The 22,754-nt window shown below is 48.9% G+C and overlaps 4 protein-coding genes across 4 annotated transcripts; 3 read left to right on the forward strand and 1 right to left on the reverse strand.

Annotated features, from left to right (window-relative positions):
• The first annotated feature begins 4,819 nt into the window (after positions 1-4,819).
• F5J12DRAFT_319013 (4A/4B type thioredoxin-like protein) lies at positions 4,820-5,992 on the forward strand. The gene is made up of 6 exons (XM_051738887.1): positions 4,820-5,190; positions 5,261-5,304; positions 5,356-5,403; positions 5,462-5,489; positions 5,544-5,613; positions 5,714-5,992. The coding sequence occupies exons 1-6, from the start codon at positions 4,978-4,980 to the stop codon at positions 5,737-5,739; spliced, it is 429 nt and encodes a 142-aa protein (XP_051597332.1). The 5' UTR covers positions 4,820-4,977; the 3' UTR covers positions 5,740-5,992.
• Position 5,993: 1 nt separating this feature from the next.
• Positions 5,994-8,470, reverse strand: F5J12DRAFT_319000 (uncharacterized protein). The gene is made up of 10 exons (XM_051738886.1): positions 8,292-8,470; positions 8,168-8,240; positions 8,100-8,110; positions 7,996-8,049; positions 7,550-7,933; positions 7,287-7,394; positions 6,969-7,132; positions 6,710-6,904; positions 6,320-6,649; positions 5,994-6,260 (listed from the first exon to the last, which is right to left on the reverse strand). The coding sequence occupies exons 1-10, from the start codon at positions 8,422-8,424 to the stop codon at positions 6,132-6,134; spliced, it is 1,581 nt and encodes a 526-aa protein (XP_051597333.1). The 5' UTR covers positions 8,425-8,470; the 3' UTR covers positions 5,994-6,131.
• Positions 8,471-14,516: 6,046 nt separating this feature from the next.
• Positions 14,517-15,713, forward strand: F5J12DRAFT_319064 (uncharacterized protein). Its single transcript, XM_051738888.1, has 7 exons — positions 14,517-14,739; positions 14,790-14,909; positions 14,959-15,078; positions 15,129-15,248; positions 15,298-15,417; positions 15,468-15,528; positions 15,580-15,713. Exons 1-7 carry the CDS (start codon positions 14,642-14,644, stop codon positions 15,655-15,657), a joined length of 717 nt encoding a protein of 238 aa, XP_051597334.1. The 5' UTR covers positions 14,517-14,641; the 3' UTR covers positions 15,658-15,713.
• A 4,238-nt stretch (positions 15,714-19,951) lies between these two features.
• Positions 19,952-20,250, forward strand: F5J12DRAFT_895471 (uncharacterized protein; the record flags this gene model as incomplete). Its single annotated transcript, XM_051747832.1, has 3 exons — positions 19,952-20,025; positions 20,075-20,135; positions 20,185-20,250. 3 exons carry the CDS (start codon positions 19,952-19,954, stop codon positions 20,248-20,250), a joined length of 201 nt encoding a protein of 66 aa, XP_051597335.1.
• Positions 20,251-22,754: the final 2,504 nt, after the last annotated feature.

Below are 22,754 nucleotides of genomic sequence, written 5' to 3' on the forward strand. Positions count from 1 at the left end.
GGTGCTTGAGAGCAACAGCTAGCCTTCTCTTCTTGTGTCCACTAGAAAGCAAGGGCTTCTTTTTCTTGACCACACCCTTTACAGAGGCTTCCTTGAGGCTATTTCTAACAGTCTGTGGCAGACAGGAGTATCAATAAGAGAATTGATGAATTGAATGGCATGGACAGCTTTTTTGGCCTTGCCAGTAATGATTTGCTGAACAATAGCCCTTTTGTTGGTAGGGGTTGTTAAGTATGGGTTTACCCTCTGGTGACCAGGCTTCAATACCAGGTGACAGGGCTAAGTCTGGGTGACCAAAGTCAAGGCCAGGAGACAGGGGCCAAGTCCAGTTGGACCAGAGTTAGGACTGGACTTAAGGCCAGGAGCACAGGAACAAGGCCAGGAGCATGGGAAACTGACCAGTCTTGGAGTGCACACAAGGGGAAGCCAGTCTGGGGTTGGATCTACCTCCCTTGGTCTCAGCTTATGTGCTGTACCCTTATGCAAGCTGGGGAGAGGTCCAGGACAGGGGCTGGGGATAGCTTAAGGCTTGGCCTTAGCTATAGGGTAGACTCAAGGGGTAATATGGAGTTGAGGGTAATACTAAATTGATATTCTGACTGAGGTGCTATGAAGTATGCACAGGGGTTAAATACACAAGGCCAGTCTGGGGTAATGAACATAAAGCCAGACTTGTTAATAAGCTATTAGTGAGATGATTAGCAAGGTGAGGATAGCCACAGTGGCTGTGCTGAGGCTAATAGCCAAAGTCTGGGTGACTGGCATAACCAAAGTTGGACACAGGATTTGTACAGTAAGCAGAGTCAGACAGAAGGACCAGACTAAATGTAGTACAAACAAAGGAAAACAGACTGGAGTTATGTCCAGGTGACCCAGACATGGACCTGGGAGGGCTGGGGTGGAGCAGTGCAAGGCTGGGAGGCCAGAATGGACCAGAAATAGGGGTAAAATACCAGACTTGAGTTATTTAGGCCAGAGTTAGGTTTTTCAGGGCCAGAGTTAGGTGTTCTAGGCCAGAGTTGGGTTTTCTAGGCCAGACTAGGACCAGAGTTGACTGGAGTAAGGGGCTAGGGGTCCAGACTGGACCAGGATTGAGTCCAAGAGTCATGGATATGACAGAGGTAAGCTTTAATGGATGGCCACCACAAAGCCTAGTCCTCTCTGGCTGGAGTTTCTGAAGGACCTGGCATACTGTAGACTGCCCTAAGCCAGTTTGGGAAGCAATTTTCCTGGTGGAAAGATCAAGAGAGGAGAGAGATATGTTGCTCTTTCTTTGAGATGCAGAGATGGGTTTCAGAGTGATGGTGGGATTTATTTATAGTGTCTGACACTCAATTACATAAAGGTGACATAATAGAACCATTACCAAATGTATGTACTAATATTACAGTCACTGCAGAAACGAGATTTTAGCAGGGGGCATAACCAGATTCTCCAAATGTAGATAATCCGACCTTGATTTTTTTTTGTAAGATATAGCTATTAGTCTGAGTAAAGTCCGACTCAACGATTTTTGAGTAACATATCCAAACAATCCGACGTAGGCAAGATCCAAATATAGGCAATATACCAATAGCCTGACCTCTCGCATGTGCATTTCCCCACCGTGACTATGCTCGACTCCATCAGCCATAGTCCAACTATAATACCATCAGAAGAGTGGCTCTTGCCACCCTTGCACCCCTCAGAAAAAATAATGGACTTTGCGAAAATTTTCCTTGGTCTCCAAGTTCACCAGTTTGCCATGTACACCATGAACCAACCCAAGGTATGTCGTACTCAAGTCCTCCAGCCTATCTACTCACCTCCAAAAGTTCCATATCAATGCTAACCAGGTGGTTCCAACCTCACAAGCCGATGAAACCGAGTTTGTTGGTCCCCCGACAGTCATCAAACGTAGGCCACACATCCTTCGACTTCATGTCCCAACCAGCATCCAAAACGTTACGCTCTCTTTCGAGCCAAACTCCCAAGGCCCTGTGGTATGTGTGGCTAATTACCGTTCATGTGTCTTCCACTCACGGCCACACACCAGACCATAGAAATCTCCCTAACGACGATGTCACCAGAGCTTGGCAATGATACCTTTCATGCAACTCAAGCATGTGTTGTCAACTTCGGTGCTAACGTTGGTACTGGTGGGGTTAAGTTGGAGGTGGAAGTATGTTTTCGCGCAATCTTTCATTATTTGGAGGTCGAAAGACTTGTCAGGTATGGTTTTTAATTGGAGCTGTTCCCTCTGGCTCTATTGCATGTTGGGTGAGCGCTTGCAATTCTCATATTATTCATGCGCTACCAGATGATACCTTTTCATTATTAAAGACATGCTCGGTGACTTCTTTAATGAACATGTCATTCAGTTTGTCGTCTACGTTGCCAAGCCAGTTGGGGCACCAAAGATGTGTGCTGTCACTTGTTGATATGAAAGGTTTGTCGTTCTCGAGTGGTTTGATAGCAGCAAGGGCTGCGACGCGGTTTCTTTTCATCCCTTCACACTCGATTCCACACATGTGAGAGAAGAGCGGCTGGATAATAGACTGGTGCCCAGTGAGTGCGCACTCCGATACTGAATGATAGCGTAACATACCTTGAGAACAGAATGGTCATTTGAATTTGCTCTCGATGAAGTATGCTTCTGTTGATCCACACATTTCTCCTGCAGTTCTCTAAGCATTTGCTCAACAGTTTCAAGGCGTGAAACGAGAGATTCAGTTGCCTCCCTGATGCTGGTAAGCTGTTCTTCCATGCTGGTGTTGGCCTCGCTGAGGTGTTTGACATGAGCTGTGAGCTGTGCAACTGTAGCATGCAAGCTAAGCTGGTCTCCTTGGTAAGATCCAGTTCGAGAGCGGGATGCTGAATATAAAGTCTGATAGTCTTCCATTGGCATCTCACTACATCCTCTGCCATTCAACTGACTATGGGAAGGTCTTCCAGCATACAAGAAGGACATTTCATCACGACCGTTGACACCCCCATGGTAAGGAGTGAAGCCAAGATGTTGGCTTGGTTGGTTTCCTCGGTGTGGATAGGATACCTCGTCCTGCGATCCCTGCGAATCGATGGCACCAGTCAGCTCCTTCATATCAAAGGAGAACTCGGGTGACAAGAGCTTGGCAGATAGGGTGAGTTGATCAACTGACAACAACGATTAGTAGTGACTGACTGATGGTCCACCGTGGTCTCTTCGCTGAGCAGGGCCAGGGCCAAATGGATCATCTAGGCCTGGCGCAGAAGGGAGGCGAGTGCCCTGCGGGGTGTTTGAGGGCGCCATGTTCATCTGTGGTACGTGACGTCCATATGTGATGCTATTAATATTCTGGCTCAATGACTGGGATCCAGGTATCGCTCCACCACTCAGAGGTCTTTGGTGTTGAAGGTGCAAGGAGCTGGAGGGCATCATGTGTGTCTGGGTCTGTGGTATGTGATGACCATGATGAGTTCCCTGCTGGCTCATCAACTGGGACCCAGGCATCAGCGGTGGGGTGCCACCTGTGAGCTTCTGCGAATGCATCATATCCTGCCATTCACCAAGGAGGGGAGCAAGCAAACATGGGCGATTTTTTTGCATGGCTGGGGGCGCTGGGTAGGCATTTTGGAAGCACACATTGTACTAGGCACTCATCGAATATAATCTGATCTGGTTATCCTGAAAAACACGACTGAAGGTGGGAGGATCAATTGCATTTATACGATTTAACTCAGTGTACATAGCTCATAGTCACATTCGAATCTGATCTGATTATTGTCGCAAAGGTAAAAATCGTCATGGTGATAGGCATGCAAATCCGACCAGATTATGCTCCAAAACGAGAACACTTTGGCACTATATTCAGACATATTATTAGGAGTAGCTACCCTCGGGATATACAACAGTTATTGTCATTGACCCGACTATCTCCAGACCTGATTAAAAACCCGTTTCCGCAGTGAGTATGCCAGGGTCTAATATATGTAATTGAAACCTAAAGTCAAAAAACTGACCACATGAGTCATCATTTTGAAATGGCTGCCATTTGATCAAACCTTATCCAAAACCCTTGACCCCTGCACCAATAGAGAGCCAATGGTAAGGGCTTTGTTTCATACACTTATAGGTTAGGGCCTAGGTTAGGGGATATGGGGCAGTATTGACTTTAGTGAAAAATGTCCAAACATGCAGTCAGTTTTTGAGCCACTGTAACTCTGACGCAGTGTGACTGCAAGTTGGAGTTGGCAATAATATTGTTGCAATCAAGTTGCAATTGTGCCATGAGAGGAAGAAAAGTAAATTTATTCCATGTGCCAATCCATAAGCTGTACTGCTCTGGGATAGGAATATAGGAATGTAGAGCATCCATGACAACTAAAGGCCTATGGATATTTGAATAGTAACCTTTCGTGGAGTACCAAGTTGCAGCACAATTTCACATGACATGTCCATGAGGTGCACATAGGGCATTGTTAAGTGATCAATTAATGTGCCAAGTCTGAATTCTGGTACTTCCAAAGACCAAAATGCTGCTGGAAAAGTTCATCATCCTTCACACTGACTCTAAAATGGTACAAATACCATAGACGACATGTCAGCAAGAATTGTGTTACTGGACTTCCTTGCAATAAACACTTGGCCATTGCTCCGAAAGGAGAAGCCTTTTCTGGATGAGATTCCATAGCCTTATTGGGACCTGATAACAGGGCTGGAATAAGATAATAGCTAGGTGACCATGATTGACCTTGCCTTCAGCCATATTCTACTGGTTCGTATCGCCCGTACGGCATTAGTAATTGCATTCCATCAATTTGTTATCTATACCTGACAGATGCAGCATCATAGTGTCATAGGAGGCTAACAAGTTGGTATTATGTTTTGTGGTCATCATGCGGGTGCCTTGTTTGGGCCTCCGTATTTGCACAGGTTACTGGTACGTCCTCTTCAGCTTCACGTGACGTGCTAATGAGAAAAACACCGCCCAACGACTTTAGAAACGAGCTGCCACCATGTCCTACTTCCTACCACACCTCCCATCCGGCTGGCACGTCGACGAAGCCATCAAATCCGAAGAAGACCGCATCGTCGTCATCCGCTTCGGTCACGATTGGGATCCTCAATGTATGACGATGGACGAGACCCTCTACGCCATCGCGGAAAAAGTGCAGAACTTTGCGGTGATCTATTTGGTGGATATCACTGCTGTTCCGGATTTCAACAAGGTCCGTGTATCCTTATTCTGCGTACTGTATTCTCATTCTGATGTATCGTTCGTTTGCCGTGTGCGTCTAGATGTATGAACTGTACGATCCGTGCACGGTCATGTTTTTCTATCGGTGGGTAATATCCACTATCTGCCCTTGGGTTCCGCTAACGACACGAGCCAGGAACAAACACATCATGATCGATCTGGGCACCGGTAACAATAACAAGATGTGCGTTCGCTTTCTCCTGTTATCGTATATGCTCACCCACATCCCTGTATGGCAACAGAAACTGGGCCATGGACAACAAACAAGAGGTTTGTCCTGTACGCTCTAACTCGATGAATCCCTTACCGACACTTTCTTCACAGTTGATCGACATCATCGAAACCGTCTACCGCGGTGCCTCCAAAGGCAGAGGTCTTGTCGTCTCGCCCAAAGGTTCGTTCTTTCTCATTTTTTCGTTTGTCTCGCGCAATCGTCGGCTCTCCTCCGGGATTTATACATTTCGTTTTTGGCTGACTAACGTGTGGTTTCGCAGATTACTCGACGAGGTACAGGTACTAGACGGTCAGCCCACAAGTATCTGGAGGTGTTCGAGTTAAGCATGCCATCACTGAGATGGTTCGGTGTCCTCTACGACATATTAGCTCAAGATAAAACCGACGACACGGAGGCGTGCAGTGTCGTGGTTGGTGTATGTATAGTAGTTGTCTCGATCCTACTACATTAATGAATGTGGGGAATATGACGCCTGGCACAATCTGAGGTTGGAGCCTGGTGACTCACAACCCGATCATAAGACCAGAACAACCAATTCACCGCTCGAAAATAAGATGCACAGGGCATTAAGTTAAGATTCACACTAAATGTGTGTTCTAAGAATAATCTACGGCACGAAATAAAAACCACAGTATACCAATGTCGAAAACTGAAAAGTAACGAATGAGCGAACGACTTTACCGCCACATGTCCTCTTCATCTATCCCTTTCAGCCCACAAGCCCCCCACATCGCAGCCGCATTCAAATCCGGCATGCCATCGTCCTTCGTACCTACTACCCCTGCTATTTCATAAGCTGACCGGGTCTTTCCGGGCATACGCATATTTAAGTATGGAAAGCCAAGAGAAAGAAAAAGATACGCACCAATCCAAGGGATACCTTAATCATAGGTAATCCTGGAGTATACTCTTCCAGCTCCTCTTCCTCCTCGTTACCTTCACCGTCTGCTTCACTCCCAGGCAGAGAACCACGATGACGGGCCTCGCGCTTAACGAGCCTCACCACGTTCCTAGCCGCCACCCCCGCCTGATGATAGGCTGTATTTCCAGCCTGCAACGCTCCAAACGCGTCAGCAGCATCGCCCACTGCGAAGATATGTGGGTAGATCGTCGTCTGTTCTGCCGTTTTTGTTGTTCTCCCCTTGCCATTCCTCGGAACTGCCTGTTCCGTCTGCGATCGGGTCATCGTTAACCTCTGCGGAATGGCGGAAGATGGAATGGGCGAAGAAGGTGCAGGGCTAGACACTCGACTGACAGGTTCGCTCACGATCATTTTGTCCATCTCCTTCGTCACTCGTACGTCATCCGCCCTCAACTCAACCTTGCTCTCTTCGTTCTCGACCGACACTTGCATCCCCCTCGTTACGTGCACTAACCCTCCTTTCCCAACTGCGCGCGAATCCATGTCCCGCATGAGCGCCGTGTTGGGTGTTTGGCCTGTGCACAAGAGCTGTGTTTTTGATGTTCACGTACGTTAGTACAGCTCGTTTTGAGAAATGGGAAAGAGTGCGCACCACAACGTCCGCATCGATTTCTCTCCCCGACAGTGTTCGGACATGGAACACCGTTCCAGTCTTGCTTTCATCGGGTTCGCCACGCTGGCTGTGACGCAAGGAGTCCATGTCGAGACGGTCCCCGAGGATTACTTGGACACCGAGATCTTGTAGGGCGGTTAAGACTGTTCATTCGTTGTTTCGGAGTGCGATTGGAATATGAATGGGAATCGCCATGACACAGCACGACAAGTCCAATAAGGGCACACGCATCAAAAGTTGGATGAATGCAAAATGGAGATGAATTCGTGTCCCCAGCTAATAAACGGCGTCACGGACCTTCATCTCCGAGCGCTGGCTCAAAGCGCGGGAGAAGCTGTGTTCTCGAGTGCAGAAGAGTCACCCGTTTCTTGAGCGGATAGACGGCAGCGATGTCCGAGGCAAATTCTGATGGATGATGCCATCGATGGGTGACAGTGGCGTGATTGACGGATTTGGGAAGGGGCAGGGGGAAGAACGAAAAGAGGAAGGTGGGAAGTAAAGATGACAGGGTAGGAGGCCGAATGAGAAGATGCGAGACGACGAAAAGATAAGACACTCACGTATGCCCAACGCACCCCCGCCAACGATCAACACGCTCTGTGCTGCTTCTATACGTGCTTGGCGTTCTCGTAGCCGGTCTATCCCTTGACTTTTTGTACCAGTGTATGTCGGCTCATCATGACATCGAATTTTGTCGAGGTGCCGGCCTCGATGGTGCTCCCAGAGATCGATGGGTGAGGGGAGGTGAGATCCGAGAGCGTAGATGAGGTAGTCGAAATGGAGCGTCTGTGGTTCGGGTGTGGGCTCGGAAGACGAGCTTGATGTGACCGGGTGAGGTATGTATGTGATATAATGAGGGTGAAGAGATGTTACGGTGCCGTGTATTCTTATGTGAGGTGTGTCAGGGGTATCCGAGGTACCAAATGCGTAGTCGTATGGTATGACTGTGTGACGGGGGGATTCAGTCGTACGACAATGTCAAGAAAAGATGCCCGAAAGAACGCACACGCTTTGTGTTCGTGACCGGGTAGAACAGCATATCGAGCAAAGTTGTATACGTCTAGTCGACTATTAGCTCCGGACACCCAAATATGCGATCTAAAGACGCACTGTTGAGGTGTCTGTATGTCTCATTGATTAGCATCAACAGGAGGGCAGGGAAAGGGCAAACGACGCACGAGTTTCGTTCTACGAGTACGACTCTCCAGCCTTTTGGTAGATTAGTTGCAAGTAGCTGTGCAGCCCTGAATCCTGTTATCCCAGAGTCAAGCCTTGTAGTAAAAGTACATTCGGTGGACTGACCGCCATAGGATGCACCCAAGACAGCGACTGTGTGCAGCTGGTCTGACATTGCTGGGGGTGGGATGAGACTGATTTCTTTCGGAGACGGGACGGACGAATGTCGTCCGATTATATAATCTCCTTGGGACACCATTACATAAACTCCTGAAACTGACTTCAAACGAAGGACCGCCGCGGCGTTGCAGCGCATCGGATTAGCACTAAACGCTGTAGTAGCAAGTACGTATAGTATCTGCATACTACTGAATGGTCTCCACGGGGGTGAGCGCACACTCCACATTCCATTTCAATCCGAAATCCAATGGCCAAAGCATCTGTGACGTGTAGGGTGCGCGATATCGCCATGTGTAACATTTCAATTCGCTGTAATGTTCTTCACCGACACGAAACTAATCCCTACTGGCACCGGCGCGCATTCGCGTTTCACCAATAGGGCTGTTCTACTAGTCCCGTCTCCTACACGACAGTCGTCTCCAGTCTGATACCTCCCGAAACTCTTCCCTGCCGAAAACATAGGCTTGTTTTATGCTACGTACCTGGGTCTGTGCTCTAAAAAAATCCGCGCACAGATCAGCGAGAACTTTGTCTTCTCGCCTTCGAGGGTGCATAGGGGGCGGTATATATGCCTAACCCCGGAATCCCTCCATCCGTTCCCATTCGTATACGTCTCCCGCCCACGAGCCTTGGCAGATATCCCTAACTTCAATAACACGATTCACGATTCACACGCATTCTTCAATTGGTAAATGGTGGGAACAATATTCATTTCAGAAAAATCGACCGGGTGCAATCTCCCAATATTCCCGCCGGGCCGAGCCGTAACTCCATCGTGGTCCCCGCAGCCATGGGTCCTTTGCTCCCGGATGGCAAAACTCGCGTTTGCGACCGAACACGGCCATGTGTGGTCTGATGCCATCAGCTACCAGTGCAAATGCTCGATACGCTAAACATTTCCAGTGCACGATTTACAAACGCAAATCCGTCGTACTTGCGCCCCGTAAACCATAGCGCTGCAACACTGGTATATTTCCTCCCGTCTCCATGGCACTCCTCCATCCACTATCTTCTTGTCCATCCACGTCAAGGTAGTCTTTCCATCCGTCTTGGCCTCTGAAGTGATTCTTCCGAATCTCAACGTAGAGTCGATGTGACGTGTGGGCTGCGGGATATCGCCACATAATCGTTGCGGTATAATATTCTGCCATCGACTCGGGACTAAGTCCCTGCCACCGATACGTATTCGTGTTCAACTTAACGAGGCTGCTCTACGAGTTTCGTCCCCTACACGATAGTCTTTGCCCGATACTGCCGAAATTCCGGCCGGCTGAATGCATACCCACATAGGGTGCGTTTTTTTTGCCGGGTTCTACGCCATGGAACATCCACGCAATGTCCAATGGCAAGAATGTCTTCTCGCCTTCGAGGGTGCATAGGGGGCGGTATATGTGCGTAACGCAGGAATTCCCACTTCATCTCCCATTGCCTACAACGGGTATGGATGCTCAAGTCTGATCACCCGGCACCTGTAATCGCCGCCACGACGAAATGATTCGGGGTTATTGCGTTGTCTCTTCTCGCCACGTATGCGCCTCATACTATGTAGTATTAACGTTCGGTACGCTGAACACACCTACAGGAACACTAATCGTACTCTGAGCACAACCCGTAAACCATCGAAGAAGATTTATGTCTACGTAGGGCGCTAGCGACGGACATCTCCGATCCCTGTCGGCCGAAAATGGCGTGTAACAAACATCTCAGATATGGCTTTGTTCAGACAGCGTTGCATTTCTTCTTTCATCTTCCGCTCTTCGACGCGCTCGAACGTGTACCAATAATGACGAACGACGTTATCCACAGTTCAAGACTATTGATACATGATGCATGCGCAACTCTGCACTGCTGTTCTACAAGGGTCGATACTTATAATCGGTACCTCCTGCTCTGTCGATACACATTTCGATTCACATTCGTTCAAAACAATGTCAGCCCTGTTGACGAGATCAAGTTCAACCATGTACGTAAGAGAAGTCATCACTGCTAGCTTATGGTTAACCACTTAGCTGTATTAGGGAGCAACAGTTCCGCTCCAAGATGCGTATGGCCGTCCCACCCAGGACGCTCGTGAGAACAAGTCACCCTCCGCCACGCCCTCCCCCACACGCCTGCGGTAATCGATTGACGGTCGTTCCCCATACAGTAGTGGTCCCTCAGTGCGATCAGGATCATCAGACCCTCATCAACACTCGTCTTTATATAAAGTCCGCCAGGGTCTTTATCAATACGATTGACATGCCATTCTTCTTCAATCGACTACCTCACGAGGATCATGTACAGAAAATCAGGGTCGACGGAGGTAAGCATTCGGTATTCAATTGTCATCAATTCGTTCACGCGGTTTGTCCGGCACCGCAAGGAGTGCTGCTGCAAGTACGTACGTAAGAGCGAGAATTCTTTCACGAGTGTGACCTCGGATGATTGTGTGTTCTGGCTCTCATGGCATCGCTTTTTGTTGCATAAATGCACTATGTTAAGGTACAAACACAACTGGCACTCATTTCAACAGAACTTATCGCATCGGTCTGCAATCAAGTTTTTTCATGTAATTGAGATTAGTTGACTAAGCCATACTCCACCCGTCTCCGCCGACTAATCCTCCTTTAGCCTCAGTCAGCATGCAGCACCAATTGGGCCCGGCCAACGAGAGCAACTTCTTGAGGGCACACGCAAATCCCCTAAGCTTAGCTTCCGGAAGGTGTCGCTGATCAATTCCCGATTGTTTTACTCGTGCGGATCACACTGGTCAACGGCTTATACATAAGACCTGAAATTCAGAACGATCAGATGTCCCGCCCTACGTAGACGAGAAGGTGAGCGTTCTTCACTGCATAAATGCCATCCATGTCTCAGTGCATTATGCATATTTCACAAAAGTCAGCATATATATGCCCAGAACGCAAGAAACTTGTTGTTTCTCACTTATTTCGTAGCCCACTTCGACCCAACAACGCTTCGATCCCACCCATTGAGGGAATTTTCAATATGGTTGGGGGCGTATCATAGCTGTGGTCGATAAATAACTGTGTAAGACTGTGGTGAATGGGAAACTGCATCATTGACATTTAAAGGATCGATGTTTGACAGTGGAACTGGATACATCATACAGGAACAACAATCCAGCCAGATTTGCAAGAGGTCCTGGATCAGGTCGACAGTATTGTTCATTCCTTCGGCCCTACTTCCACCCTCCGCACATGGGACTCTGGCATACCAGCGAGCTCTCGTTGTAGCTAGTTGCCAATGTTATCTCATACATGTCGGCACGCAGTGTAGGCAAAACTCTCCCCTGGAATCGCTCATGTAATGATATTCCACTCTGTTGCGTTGCGAGTCAATTTTATCCTGTTCCCGTTATACCTGAGCTGCACGACAGCGTAGTCAGTCGGTTCTGTCCCGTCCCCGTTCCAATCCCCCAACTTAGCAACGCCAGGTACCCAAGTCCTGTCAGCCACAGCAACATCCTCTGAAGGGAGTGCATCTCAGACGTGACAATGTCGCGCAACGGTCAGTCGCAGTGACAACTCCTGAAAATATGGGGTTACAAAGTACCGCGCGTACTGAGTTCTCTAGCGGAAGAAACGTGGTCACGGTCAGGCGTTACTGGCACCAGCATGGGGGACACCGGGAAACTGACTGTATGATCCAATGCCTCACCTTACTCTTGAGTTGGGAGAAAAAGACTGCTTCGAGTACTCGTGTAGGAAGTTGCCATGGTCATCATAATGTCATAATGAACGGTACATGGTTTTGGGTTGCCATCCGCAGAGTGGAACCGTCATGGGTGCCTCGAGGCTGTTGGTGACAGTGGGCCGGGCTATGCAATATCGTTGGCTGGCGAGCATGCACTGGCAAACTCGTTTCTTCGGAATTACGACATCCTCACCAGCTATTCAATTCATTTAAACCTACCCACGACTCTGTGGACATCAAGCTATCCACGATGACCCACTCTTCTGACGCATTTTTTTTTCTTTCTAAACGCTCGTTGGCAAATGTCACATGGAATGTTCAATCTAAAAGATCTGGGGAGCAAAAGGTATGTAGACTGATCGGGGCGGAGTTGACTGTCACCGCTGACCAGTGACTCGAGGTTCCCAGCAGTGCAGCGAAGAATCGCCTGACCCCGCGCCCGTCCCCCTGTGCCACTACGATGAACGCAGTCTGTTTGTTAATTCATTTTGGAATGCATGTTGCCGTATTCCTTTCGCGTTTCATCAGTTTCCGTTTTCGTTTCGAGGGGCCGTCTTTCTCGGCCTATTCCACCGATCCCGTGACGCAGTGCAGCCCTGCCACATCTAGCACACTCCGAACATGAAATCCCATCAGTTCATTCGCCTGGTTCTGATAAACATGGAGAATCCAATCACTTCCCCTTCTGATCGTCATCAAGACGGTGCACGGAGATGATAGGCGTATTCATAGCCGATGTTCCGGTCCACCAGTGATCATCGTTCCCAAACCCGGTGCACGTTCATTCGGTGGATGACGTCCAACCACACGTTGAGAACCCAACTTCCTTCAGAATGACATATTACACCCTCACACAGTGCTGGTGACCCGTCGTTTCTTCGGCCCGTATTCGGCTGTTCTTAAGTACCGGGCGTCATGGAAGCACCTACTATGTCTTAATGACAATACTCCGGGATTCTGACAGGCTCTGTCTTCTTTGGTTGGTCAGGGGTCTGCTTGGTGCATCGCACTTCTAACTCCTGTCGACGCGGCTAATGCTGTTATCGCCGCAGCTATGTTCTAGCCGCCGCACTGCATATCTAGCTACCGCCTTCCTGATCCCAGCCAGCATCTCCTTCAGGCACCATTACCCAGAGTTGTCTAGGCTGACCCCCGCTCTCGAGTACCACCCGTTAATCGCCATGAGGAGCAGTAGCAGCTTACTTTGGCTCTGATGCCATCAGTCCAAGACTTGACGTCCCTCGTAGGTGTCGGCGTATGACGATACAACATTAACGAGCCGTGGCGTCGTCTGTCATGCAAATCCATGTTGCGTGAATCTAGTCGTTGGGCACAGGCAGTGAATAGAGGTTGTCGCAATACTCCTGGATCCGCTTTCCTCCCTTTCGCGGGCCTTTCCCTACAGACGCATTTCGGCCCTAGGGATTTGCTCCTAGATTGACGGTTTCGCTGCACTTGACAACACCTATGCTCAATATGGCCGATGAATTACGCGAGTGCTGTTATCCTTTCGGTGAAAGGACCCAGCATCGGACCTTCATTGCATCAGGTCTTAGGGCAATCAATCCTTGTGACGTCAAAGTATCGCATGTAACGTGGTTTGCAATTCCCACATTGAAGAGGCGTGGCTACGTCTACTCGTCAACGACTCCGCAATCCTATGTCTCATTACTTAATCGTTGGCAGTAATTTACAGTCATTTCCGAGCTCTGAACATTCCGTCCTGACATCATTTTTTAACTGTTCAAACTGCAAGTTTTTGAAGTCGGTGGGCATTATGCTATCTGGATCATAGGTGCAGCTGACATGTTTTTGCAAACCTTCCACGGGAAAAGGCGAAGTCTTCACGCGCGGTCCCGAGTATCCAAGTATAATGGTAGCGGTACTCAAATGTTGCTGGCCGATCGAGGCGGGGCTTTAATCATTTCGAGGTCTTTCTCTCCCGAGAATACCCCACTCAGAGGGGCTCTCGGTAACTTGCTTGCTTGCCGTGCTTCCAGTTGCGGTGTCGAGTGAATGAAGAACACTAGAATTCGAGTGTACGCCAACTGCTTCTCCACGATGGAGAGGCGCGTCCAGGGTGCGCAACTTGTTTCCGTTCAACCCGTATCTTGGCTTGGAGCACATCGATCAGGCGCGGTGTATACCTTCCGTCTTGCGGTTCATCGCGGTGAGAGAATTCTACCGCGGCATCTGTTTCTGAAAACGAAATGGTGGTATTTGAATCAACCAATCGTTCTCCCTTCCTTTCTAGTGGTTGATCCACGATTTCGGGGGAACAGGTGGGGAAGACCATGATGGGGTGGCTTAAGTGACACAGCACTTCAAACATACTACTTCGAACCGCCATGCAGCTTGAGTGTGTTCCTTGGTGAGCTTTCGTCGTTTTGAGCTCTTGCCATGGAATTACAAATGATCAGAAGGCAAGCATCATACTTTTCCTCCGGGAAATTCAGATTCGTTTAGATGAAGTGGCAAAACCTGCTCCTCGACCCACTGATGCAGCGCCGCATCCAGTGGACACGTTGGAATACTCGCAACCTGACGTGCCCCCCTTTAAAAACAAAGGACATGAAACGATTGTGCTGTATCATTCGACAATGTCTGACAACACCAATATACCGCCTGCCGACGACAATCAGACGACACCTCCCCCTCATAACGTAAATGGGTCGACGCACATTACCCGCGATAGCCAGTGAGATACTCGTCTCTTTCTTCTCGTCGTGTGCTCATTCAATGGTGCAGCGGTGTATTTATCCTTGAAGGCACCGAGACTAATGTGCTACCCGCCGATGACAATCAGTCGACTTTTCCTGATCCCGGTTATGAGCTCAACCAGTCGATGCATTTTAATGGCACTGACAAGTAGGTTCCTTCTTTTCTCCGCTCGGCGTGTGCTCATTCAATGATGCAGCGGTGTGCTTATCCTTGAAGGCACCGAGACCAATGTACTACCCGCCGATGACAATCAATTGACTTTTCCCGATCCCGGTTATGAGCTCAATCAGTCGATGCATTTTAATGGCGCTGACAAGTAGGTTCCCCTCTTTGCTCCGCTCGTCGTGTGTTAATTCAAAGATGCAGCGGCGTATTTATCCTTGAAGGCACTGGGACCAATGTACTACCTGCCGATGACAATCAGTCGACTTTTCCCGATCCTGGTTATGAGCTCAACCAGTTGATGCAATATAATGGCGCTGACAAGTAGGCTTCCTCTTTGCTCCACTCGTCGTGTGCTCATTCAGTGATACAGCGGTGTATTTACCCTTGAGGGCACCGAGACCAATGTACTACTCGCTGATGACAATCAGTCGACCTTTCCCGATCCTGATTATGAACTCAACCAGATGATGCAATTTAATGGCGCCGGAAAGTAAGTTTCCATCTTTGCTCTGCTCGTCGCGCGCTCATTCGATGATGTAGCAGCCTCTCCACTCTCATCGGCGCGCTGGGACTTGAAGGCCCGCCCAACGAGGCTGAACATGTGAGTTTTTCGTGAAGACTGGTTGATACACGCATGAATCTGTTTTGTCAGGCCGCCTTCCCCGGCTCGCTATTGCGTGTACGGGAAATCCTTGGTCTCCTCACCGGGCAGCACTTCATAGATAACTAACTATTTCAGTGCTCTGACACTCTTCCTTGTTACTCGTGTACTGTTCCCCCGGTTACGCTTGTGCGTGTAAGATCACAGCCAGATGCTCACTTCTTTTTTCATCGTGTTGCCCTGAGAAGTTGTCAAGGCTCATCTCGTGACCCAACGCGTGCCTAAGTATGTGGCCAATAGGGTGTCAGTCCATTCACTTGTGATACATACACCCACATTCTTGAGTTTGGCCATATCAGGTAGTCATCACGCTTATGACACATGCCCCGATGACGTGTGCGATGACCCTTGAGGCGGCAGGTGCAAACCTGACATCAATACAACATGCTTTGGTTCCACAAGCTCTGAGCAGCAAACCGAGATTCCGCCCACTGCGAACCACCCCAAACCATCAAAACCATCGAGTGTGGCTTTGGTGCCGTGGCATCGGGGCAAAATTGGCTATCACCTTCGAGTCCTTCGGCTGGATTCGACCATTGTCACTGCAGACAATCCATCGCCTTCTGTTGTAAATGTCGTAGCCGGGGCTTGAACCTGCGGCACACGCAGTCAAAATTCGTGGTGCTGCAAAGCTATCACTAGTGTCTAAAAATTGCATACCTCCCAGTTGTACCACCTGTATACCTGCTTTTTCCTTGCCTTGTGTTCTGGCACCTTTTCTGGGCCAGTATGCTCGCGCTAGAAGCAGATGCTTGGGTTCCGGGCACCGTGAAACGTGTCACTCCAGTACCTACATAACCCGATAGTCCCGGTAGGTCGCGTTGTCGCCGCTTTTGCCTTCGGTGATCGCAAATATTTTCAGATACAAACTTACAGTGCCTGCAAGTGCATTATAGGCCCCTGTGAGTGGTGATCAAGAACGTCACGTGCATCAACGCACATAAGTCCTGAAGTTGCAACGACAATTCGCATAATACATTCTTGGACCAGTTTCCCTCAGTTTAAGTGCACAATTAGGCAATGCAGCGGATCGATGGCAGTCGGAATTGTTTTGGCTGAGACCCCGAACGATGGCCCTTACAGGGGCGTCGTGGCAGCACCTCTCGGGACACGCAGCGCACTGGCATTCTCAATATGTACCTATTCTGGAAGCTTGCAATCATCTCGAGGTGATCCAGGTCGCCGCTACCCGTGACAGGGAAAATGAGTGCTATGTAGGTCGACCTGGAGGCTTGCAGATCGATAATATCTTGAACTTCTGGATATGGTACTCTGTATTTTTGCCGCATGTATTCTGCTTTGTGATTTCTAGCCGGCGTCAAGGCCCTTCAAACACGAGAAAGTTGGGTATTTGTGACCTCTGGCAGGGACTTGGAGGAACTGATTGTGATGACGTTGATTACTAAGCAAGTGCCTCATGCCTGCCACTGGCACTCGTCCTCGTGCATCTGCTGGAGCGCCTCTTCATCAAGTCACACGAACATTATGATCTTCGAGGCGTCCAACAGCGCGTTATCATCTGTCTTGCCTCGCCTTTCATAACCTTGGCCAGATTTAACCCTCCACTCTGTGCTAATTCATCTCGGAGACGATAATACTGCGCGACCGAGTGAAGGGAGTCCTCAAGGATATGGTGCTATAACCTGCTGTTACTCTTTTTGCCATCGTTCGGAACGACCAACCAGGATTACATTCTGCTGTGGCTGACACGTGTCAGCCAAAAATGGCCGTTCACCTACTGCGGATCCAGGTCCAGGTACTGAAGGTTGAGTTTTTTTCCCCCCTCTTCTGGCCATAATCAAGAGATCTTCCGAAGATGATAGACATGTCAACGCCCTCTCCTCAAGACTGACGTCTGTTACCTTGTAGTAACCGCTGCTATCAAGTATTGTGATTGTCATCCAGAGATGGTACGTCGTCCTTCATCTCAACTGACTTCATTTACACGTTTAATGACTCCCTACCTCCTGCAAGGACTGCAAACGATATCTTCACTTTCGTACACGTTAGTCGACGTTTCCGCGTACTTGGCTGTTTCTAAGTATCCGAGGTGCCAAGAGTGCAGGTGCTCGTTTATGGTTCTGTCAGGCTCTTAGTTCCCGGTAGCTCTTCTATGACCACTTTTTGTTGTCAGGCTGCACTTATTCCTTTATCAGCCAGAGTTTACGGAATCGATTCGGTCTCTGGGACACTCGTTGCATGCTCCCAGTACCAACTGCTTGCAACAACGATGTTCCTAAGCTTCTACTATCAATTAGACGACTTTACACGATGTCAACTTCCCATCCAGAGACGCAGGCTTTATTTGATTCTAATTAGCCTACCCGCTATGCATATCCTTGTCCCGCAATTCTTATCGCTTGGACACAGCCGTCTCATTCACTTGATCTCTACAGGGTCCCCCCCACCGACACCATTCACGGTGCCTAAATATTCAAGTTTAATACATACCGTTTTCCTTCCATTGCGACGATTTAGCTGTACCGATCTGATGGTACACTCGTGTGGCGTTAATACTCTGCAATCAAGACGCTATTTAGGCAGTCATATTTTCCAATGAACTTGCATGACGGGGGATCATTTCTTGGTCTGACGCGTCGTTTCTTCGGACGGCCCGTATTCGGCTGTTCTTAAGTACCGGGTGTCAGGACACATGCTCTATGTCTTAGTGGCAGTATTCCGCGATTCTGACAGGTTCTGTCTTCGTCGATTGGTTAGGGGCCGTCCTCTCGGGTGCCGCTCACTGGTCGTCATGTAGGAGCAGAAGCAGTTTACTTGGGCGTTGATACTATCGGTTCTGTTCCCTTGCAGGTACGTGCATATGACGATGCGATTTTAACGGGTCGCTCGTCATGCAAATCCATGATACGTTGTACACAGTTGATGAAGAGGTCGTCGCAATGCCCCCTGGATACGAGTCGATATCGGACAGTATCGGACTTGGCACACCTGCCAAGAAATTAAAATAATTAGTACATCCCTGAATGCTCGCTCGTCGCACGAGTCGAGGGGACGCGTGCTCCATACTGAACAGGCGTGGCCAGGTCTACGTAACTACCAGCCAATGACTCGCTCCAATTATCCAATCATTGGTCAAACCTTCAGCTTCAGATCTCATTTGGAGACAAACCGCAAGGCTCATTCCACGCAGAGTTCAATTTTCATTCAAATTATGTGTTTTTGCAGCTGGTACGCATTATGCCTGCCAAGTCATTTGTGTAGCTGACATGTTTGTGGCAAATGGTAAAGGGCAGGATCTCGCACGATCCCAGTATCGGTACTCAAATGTTACCGGCTGCCGTGCTGATGCCTATGATGAAAGGAACTCCTGTGCATAGCGATTATGATCGAAGGTGGGAGTCGACGCTAATTCTCCCGCGATAATGCAACGTTAGTTTTCCCGTGCAGTGCGCATCCCACTCAGAAGAACTCTCGGTAACTTAGCCTGCCCTGCTTCCACTTGCGGCGTCGAGTGAACGAAAACACTAGAACTCGGGGGTACGCCAGTTGCCTCTAGTCATATCACAACTTGCAACATAGTGCGGTTTGCTCCGGCATGGTTTCTAGTGTTGTCACCCTGCGTTGATACGAAATCGGTCCAGCGTTCTGCTCTTCTGCTCTCTTCTCCGTGATGAGGTTCATCTCTCAATCTGCTGGGTCATGTGGAAGTTTTTATGACCAGTCACACAGCGTGTAATGCATGTGGGAGGTGTGTTTTTTTATAGTCCGACTGGCTCAGAATCTGAATTTCAGCAGGTTCACTAGCGATAACCATCCACTCTCCATCCACTAGTCATTATGTGGACCACGACTTTAAATACGGTGAAAAAGTAAGTGTAATCATTCGTTTCTTCTGGGACCGCAGTTGATTCCATAGATTATATTTCACTGCACTTCGGGGAGGCGCATTCAGGGTCACCGCTCCTATCCAAGATACGAAGTGAACGGAACGCTGTACACATCGTTGAGGCGTGGTGTATGCCTTGTGTCCTGCAGCTCATCACAGTGAAGGATTTCTGCCGCGGTACCTTTCTTTCTACAATTGTAAAGGAATGAAAGGTTGATATTTGAATTGATCGATAGCTACCACTCTGTAGTGCCTGATTCACAATTTCGGATCGCCGGGAAGATGATGATAGAGTGATACTGCATGTACTTCAAACTTCAATGCTGCTTGAGTGTGCTCTTTGGTGAGGTTTCGTCGTCTTGAGTTCTTGCCGTGGCATTGCAAATATCCAGAATCTCCTGCCCCTCGACCCACTGGCACTGCACTGCATCTAGTGAACACCTTGGGATGCTTTAACCTGACGCGCACTCCTTTAAAAGCAGAGGACTTGAGACGACTGTGCCATATCATCCGACAATGCCTAACGACACCCAGTCGACCCCTGCCCCTCATGAGCCCAACGAGCAGATGCACTTTAACCACGTTGGCAAGTAGGTCTCCTCTCTGTCCCGCTCGTCGTGCGCTCATTCAATGATGCAGCAGCACATCCAGTCTCGCCGGCGCAATGGGAGATGGAAACCAGCCCAACGAGACTGACCATGTGAGTTTTTCGCGAGAGTGGTTGATACACACACGAAAAGTTTTACCAGGCCGCTTTTCCCGGTTCGATGTTACACACGCCCGAAATCCCCGGGCTCTTAGGTAACGGCTCATAGAAGGTCAATGCATCCAGTGGCTTGATATATACTTCCGTGGTCGCTACTTTTGTACCGTTCTCCTCCCAGTTGCACCTGCTCGTGTAAGAACATCGTCAGATTTTCTCTTCTTTTCTATCTCGTTATCACAAGAAAGTTCCAAAGGCCCTTCTGGTCAGCCAACGTGTGCATACGCCCCACATTAACTTCGGCCATGTGTTCTTGGACACACGCTCCAAGAAAAGGGAGAGGACGATCTTTGAACCTGCAGTGCAGGTATGATATTAAAACACCATGGTTTCGGTCTGCATGCTCTGAGCAGCAATCTGTAGTTCAACCCTCGCTGCGGACCACACCAAACCAGTTTTGATGCAATGCCATCCGAGAAAGTTTGTGTTGTTATTTTCGCCTTCTTCAGGTCGTGTCACTGTCACCACACGCAATTCGTCACCTAAGAGTGTGACATGCCAAGGCCTTAACCTGTGGCCATATGAAAACCAACAATCAAAATTTGTGATTCGCAAAGATATTGTCTAACGTTTGCATACCTCCTAGTGTATCTCCCTGTGCACCGGCGTTTTTCCTGCCTTGTCTGGGCTAGTATGCTCCCTGTAGTAGCAAGTACTCTGATTCTGGGCATCGTGAAACGTGCTATTCTAGAACTTGTGCACCTGCAGATCCTAATAATCTCGCTAGTTAATGCTGTCATTGCTTTTGCCTGCGGTGATCGCAATGTTGTGAACTTACAGTGCCTGCAGGGACATCACATAGACCCTGGCAGTGGTAGTCAAGAACGCCATGTGCGTCAACGTACATGGGTATAGTATGGGCGGCACGCGTTGCGACGACAATCTGTATGATTCGTACTTGGGCCATTCCCCCTTAGGTTAGGTGGGCAATTTGGAGAGACAGTTGAGACTTCTGATAGATGGTGACACTGCAGGGTATTGGTGACCTCCGGGTAAGTTCGACAAGCGGTTTTTTGTTTGAGTTTGACGTCTACAACATTTAGTCATCTAAGCCATGTAGCCTCAGGGGTTGCTACGTCCTAGGGAAGGACAGTAGGTTGTAGACAGTACATGGAGAATAAGTGGAAATCAAGAAAAGGTGAGCAATCAGCGAAGGACTGTGCCTCGATAAAGACCTCAATACCTTAGTGCTGGCGTTGGCTGGCTCCAGCGCTTGTTGGTCCGAATGCCGTCAGCCTCATTTCTTTGAACCACCAACCTTACATAACACCTTTCTAGCCTATCATTATGTCTGGAACTCGTCCCGGTGGATCTGCTGACAGTGCATCATCATTGCATCGCGCGAGCACAACTACGAGCTTTGAGGCATCCTGCTGCGCGTTATCATCTGTTTTGCTTCTCTTTTTACCAACTTGGCCTGTTTTGTGGCGATTCATCTCGGAGTCAATATTGTTGCGCGCCTTTCGTGTCTTACCAACGTCCTTGTTTGCCATCGTTCGGAACGACGCGCGAGGAATGCATTGCTTTAGCTGCTGCTAACATGTTCCAAACATTTAACACAAAGCCCCGAACCATGAACGTTTGAATGCCTCGTTTACCTGCTTCTAATTGGTGCTGAAGGTTGAGTTTGTCCCTCTTCTGGTCATCATCAAGAGATCTTCTCAAGATGATAGGCCTATCAACGGTTTTTTGTCGAGGATGACGTTTGGTACCTTGCTGCATTCGTTGCTCCAAAGTGTGTTGTTCAGTAAATGAGATGTGATTGCTATCCAGAGATGGTATGTCGCCCCTCAACCCAATTAATTTCATTTACATGGTTTACATGTTTGACGTCTTTTACCACATACGACGTCTTCACTTCCGCTCACCTTACGCGATGTATCTGTGGATGAGTCTACTCGGCTGTTTCTGCGTACCCGGGGTGCCAAGACTGCAGGTGTCCATGTTTGATATTGCCCCTGGTTCCCCGCAGCTCTGCTTTGACCACAATTTCTGGTGTCAGGAAATACCTGCTCTTCCATCAAGCAGAGTATAAAGCTTTGTGGAATCGATTTATTGTCTTGGATACTCGTTGCGTGCCCTTAACGCCAACTGCTTACAATAACGACGGACTCCGTCATCCTTACCATCAGTTGCACGACATCGACCTCCCTTCCGGGGACTTTTAGGCTACCCGTTATGCATACTACCTCGTCACATGATTCTGAACGCTTAGACGCAGTCGCCACATCCCCAGGCTCACTTAATTTATCTTCGCAGGGTTTTCCCTCACCGACGCCATTTGGGCCTTTGAGTTTCACAATGGGCTGCTGGTTTGGTTGCAAGCAACTTTCAAAGTTTGCGCCGGCCGCACTGTGGGCAGTGAACCGCGTAACATGTTCATCGTGCCTAAATGTCCAAGTTTAATACCATTATCCTCCCAGCAACGGTTTAGCTGTGCCCATCTAATGGCACACTCGTGTGGCGTTAATACTCTACATTCAAGACGCTGCTCAAGCAGCCACACTTTCCATTAAACTTGCATGACGGGGGAACGTTACACAGGTTATGGCCTCC

This window comes from Pisolithus orientalis (genome assembly GCF_024613125.1).
Source record: "Pisolithus orientalis strain OTSU chromosome Unknown F5J12scaffold_30, whole genome shotgun sequence".
NCBI lineage: Eukaryota > Fungi > Basidiomycota > Agaricomycetes > Boletales > Pisolithaceae > Pisolithus > Pisolithus orientalis.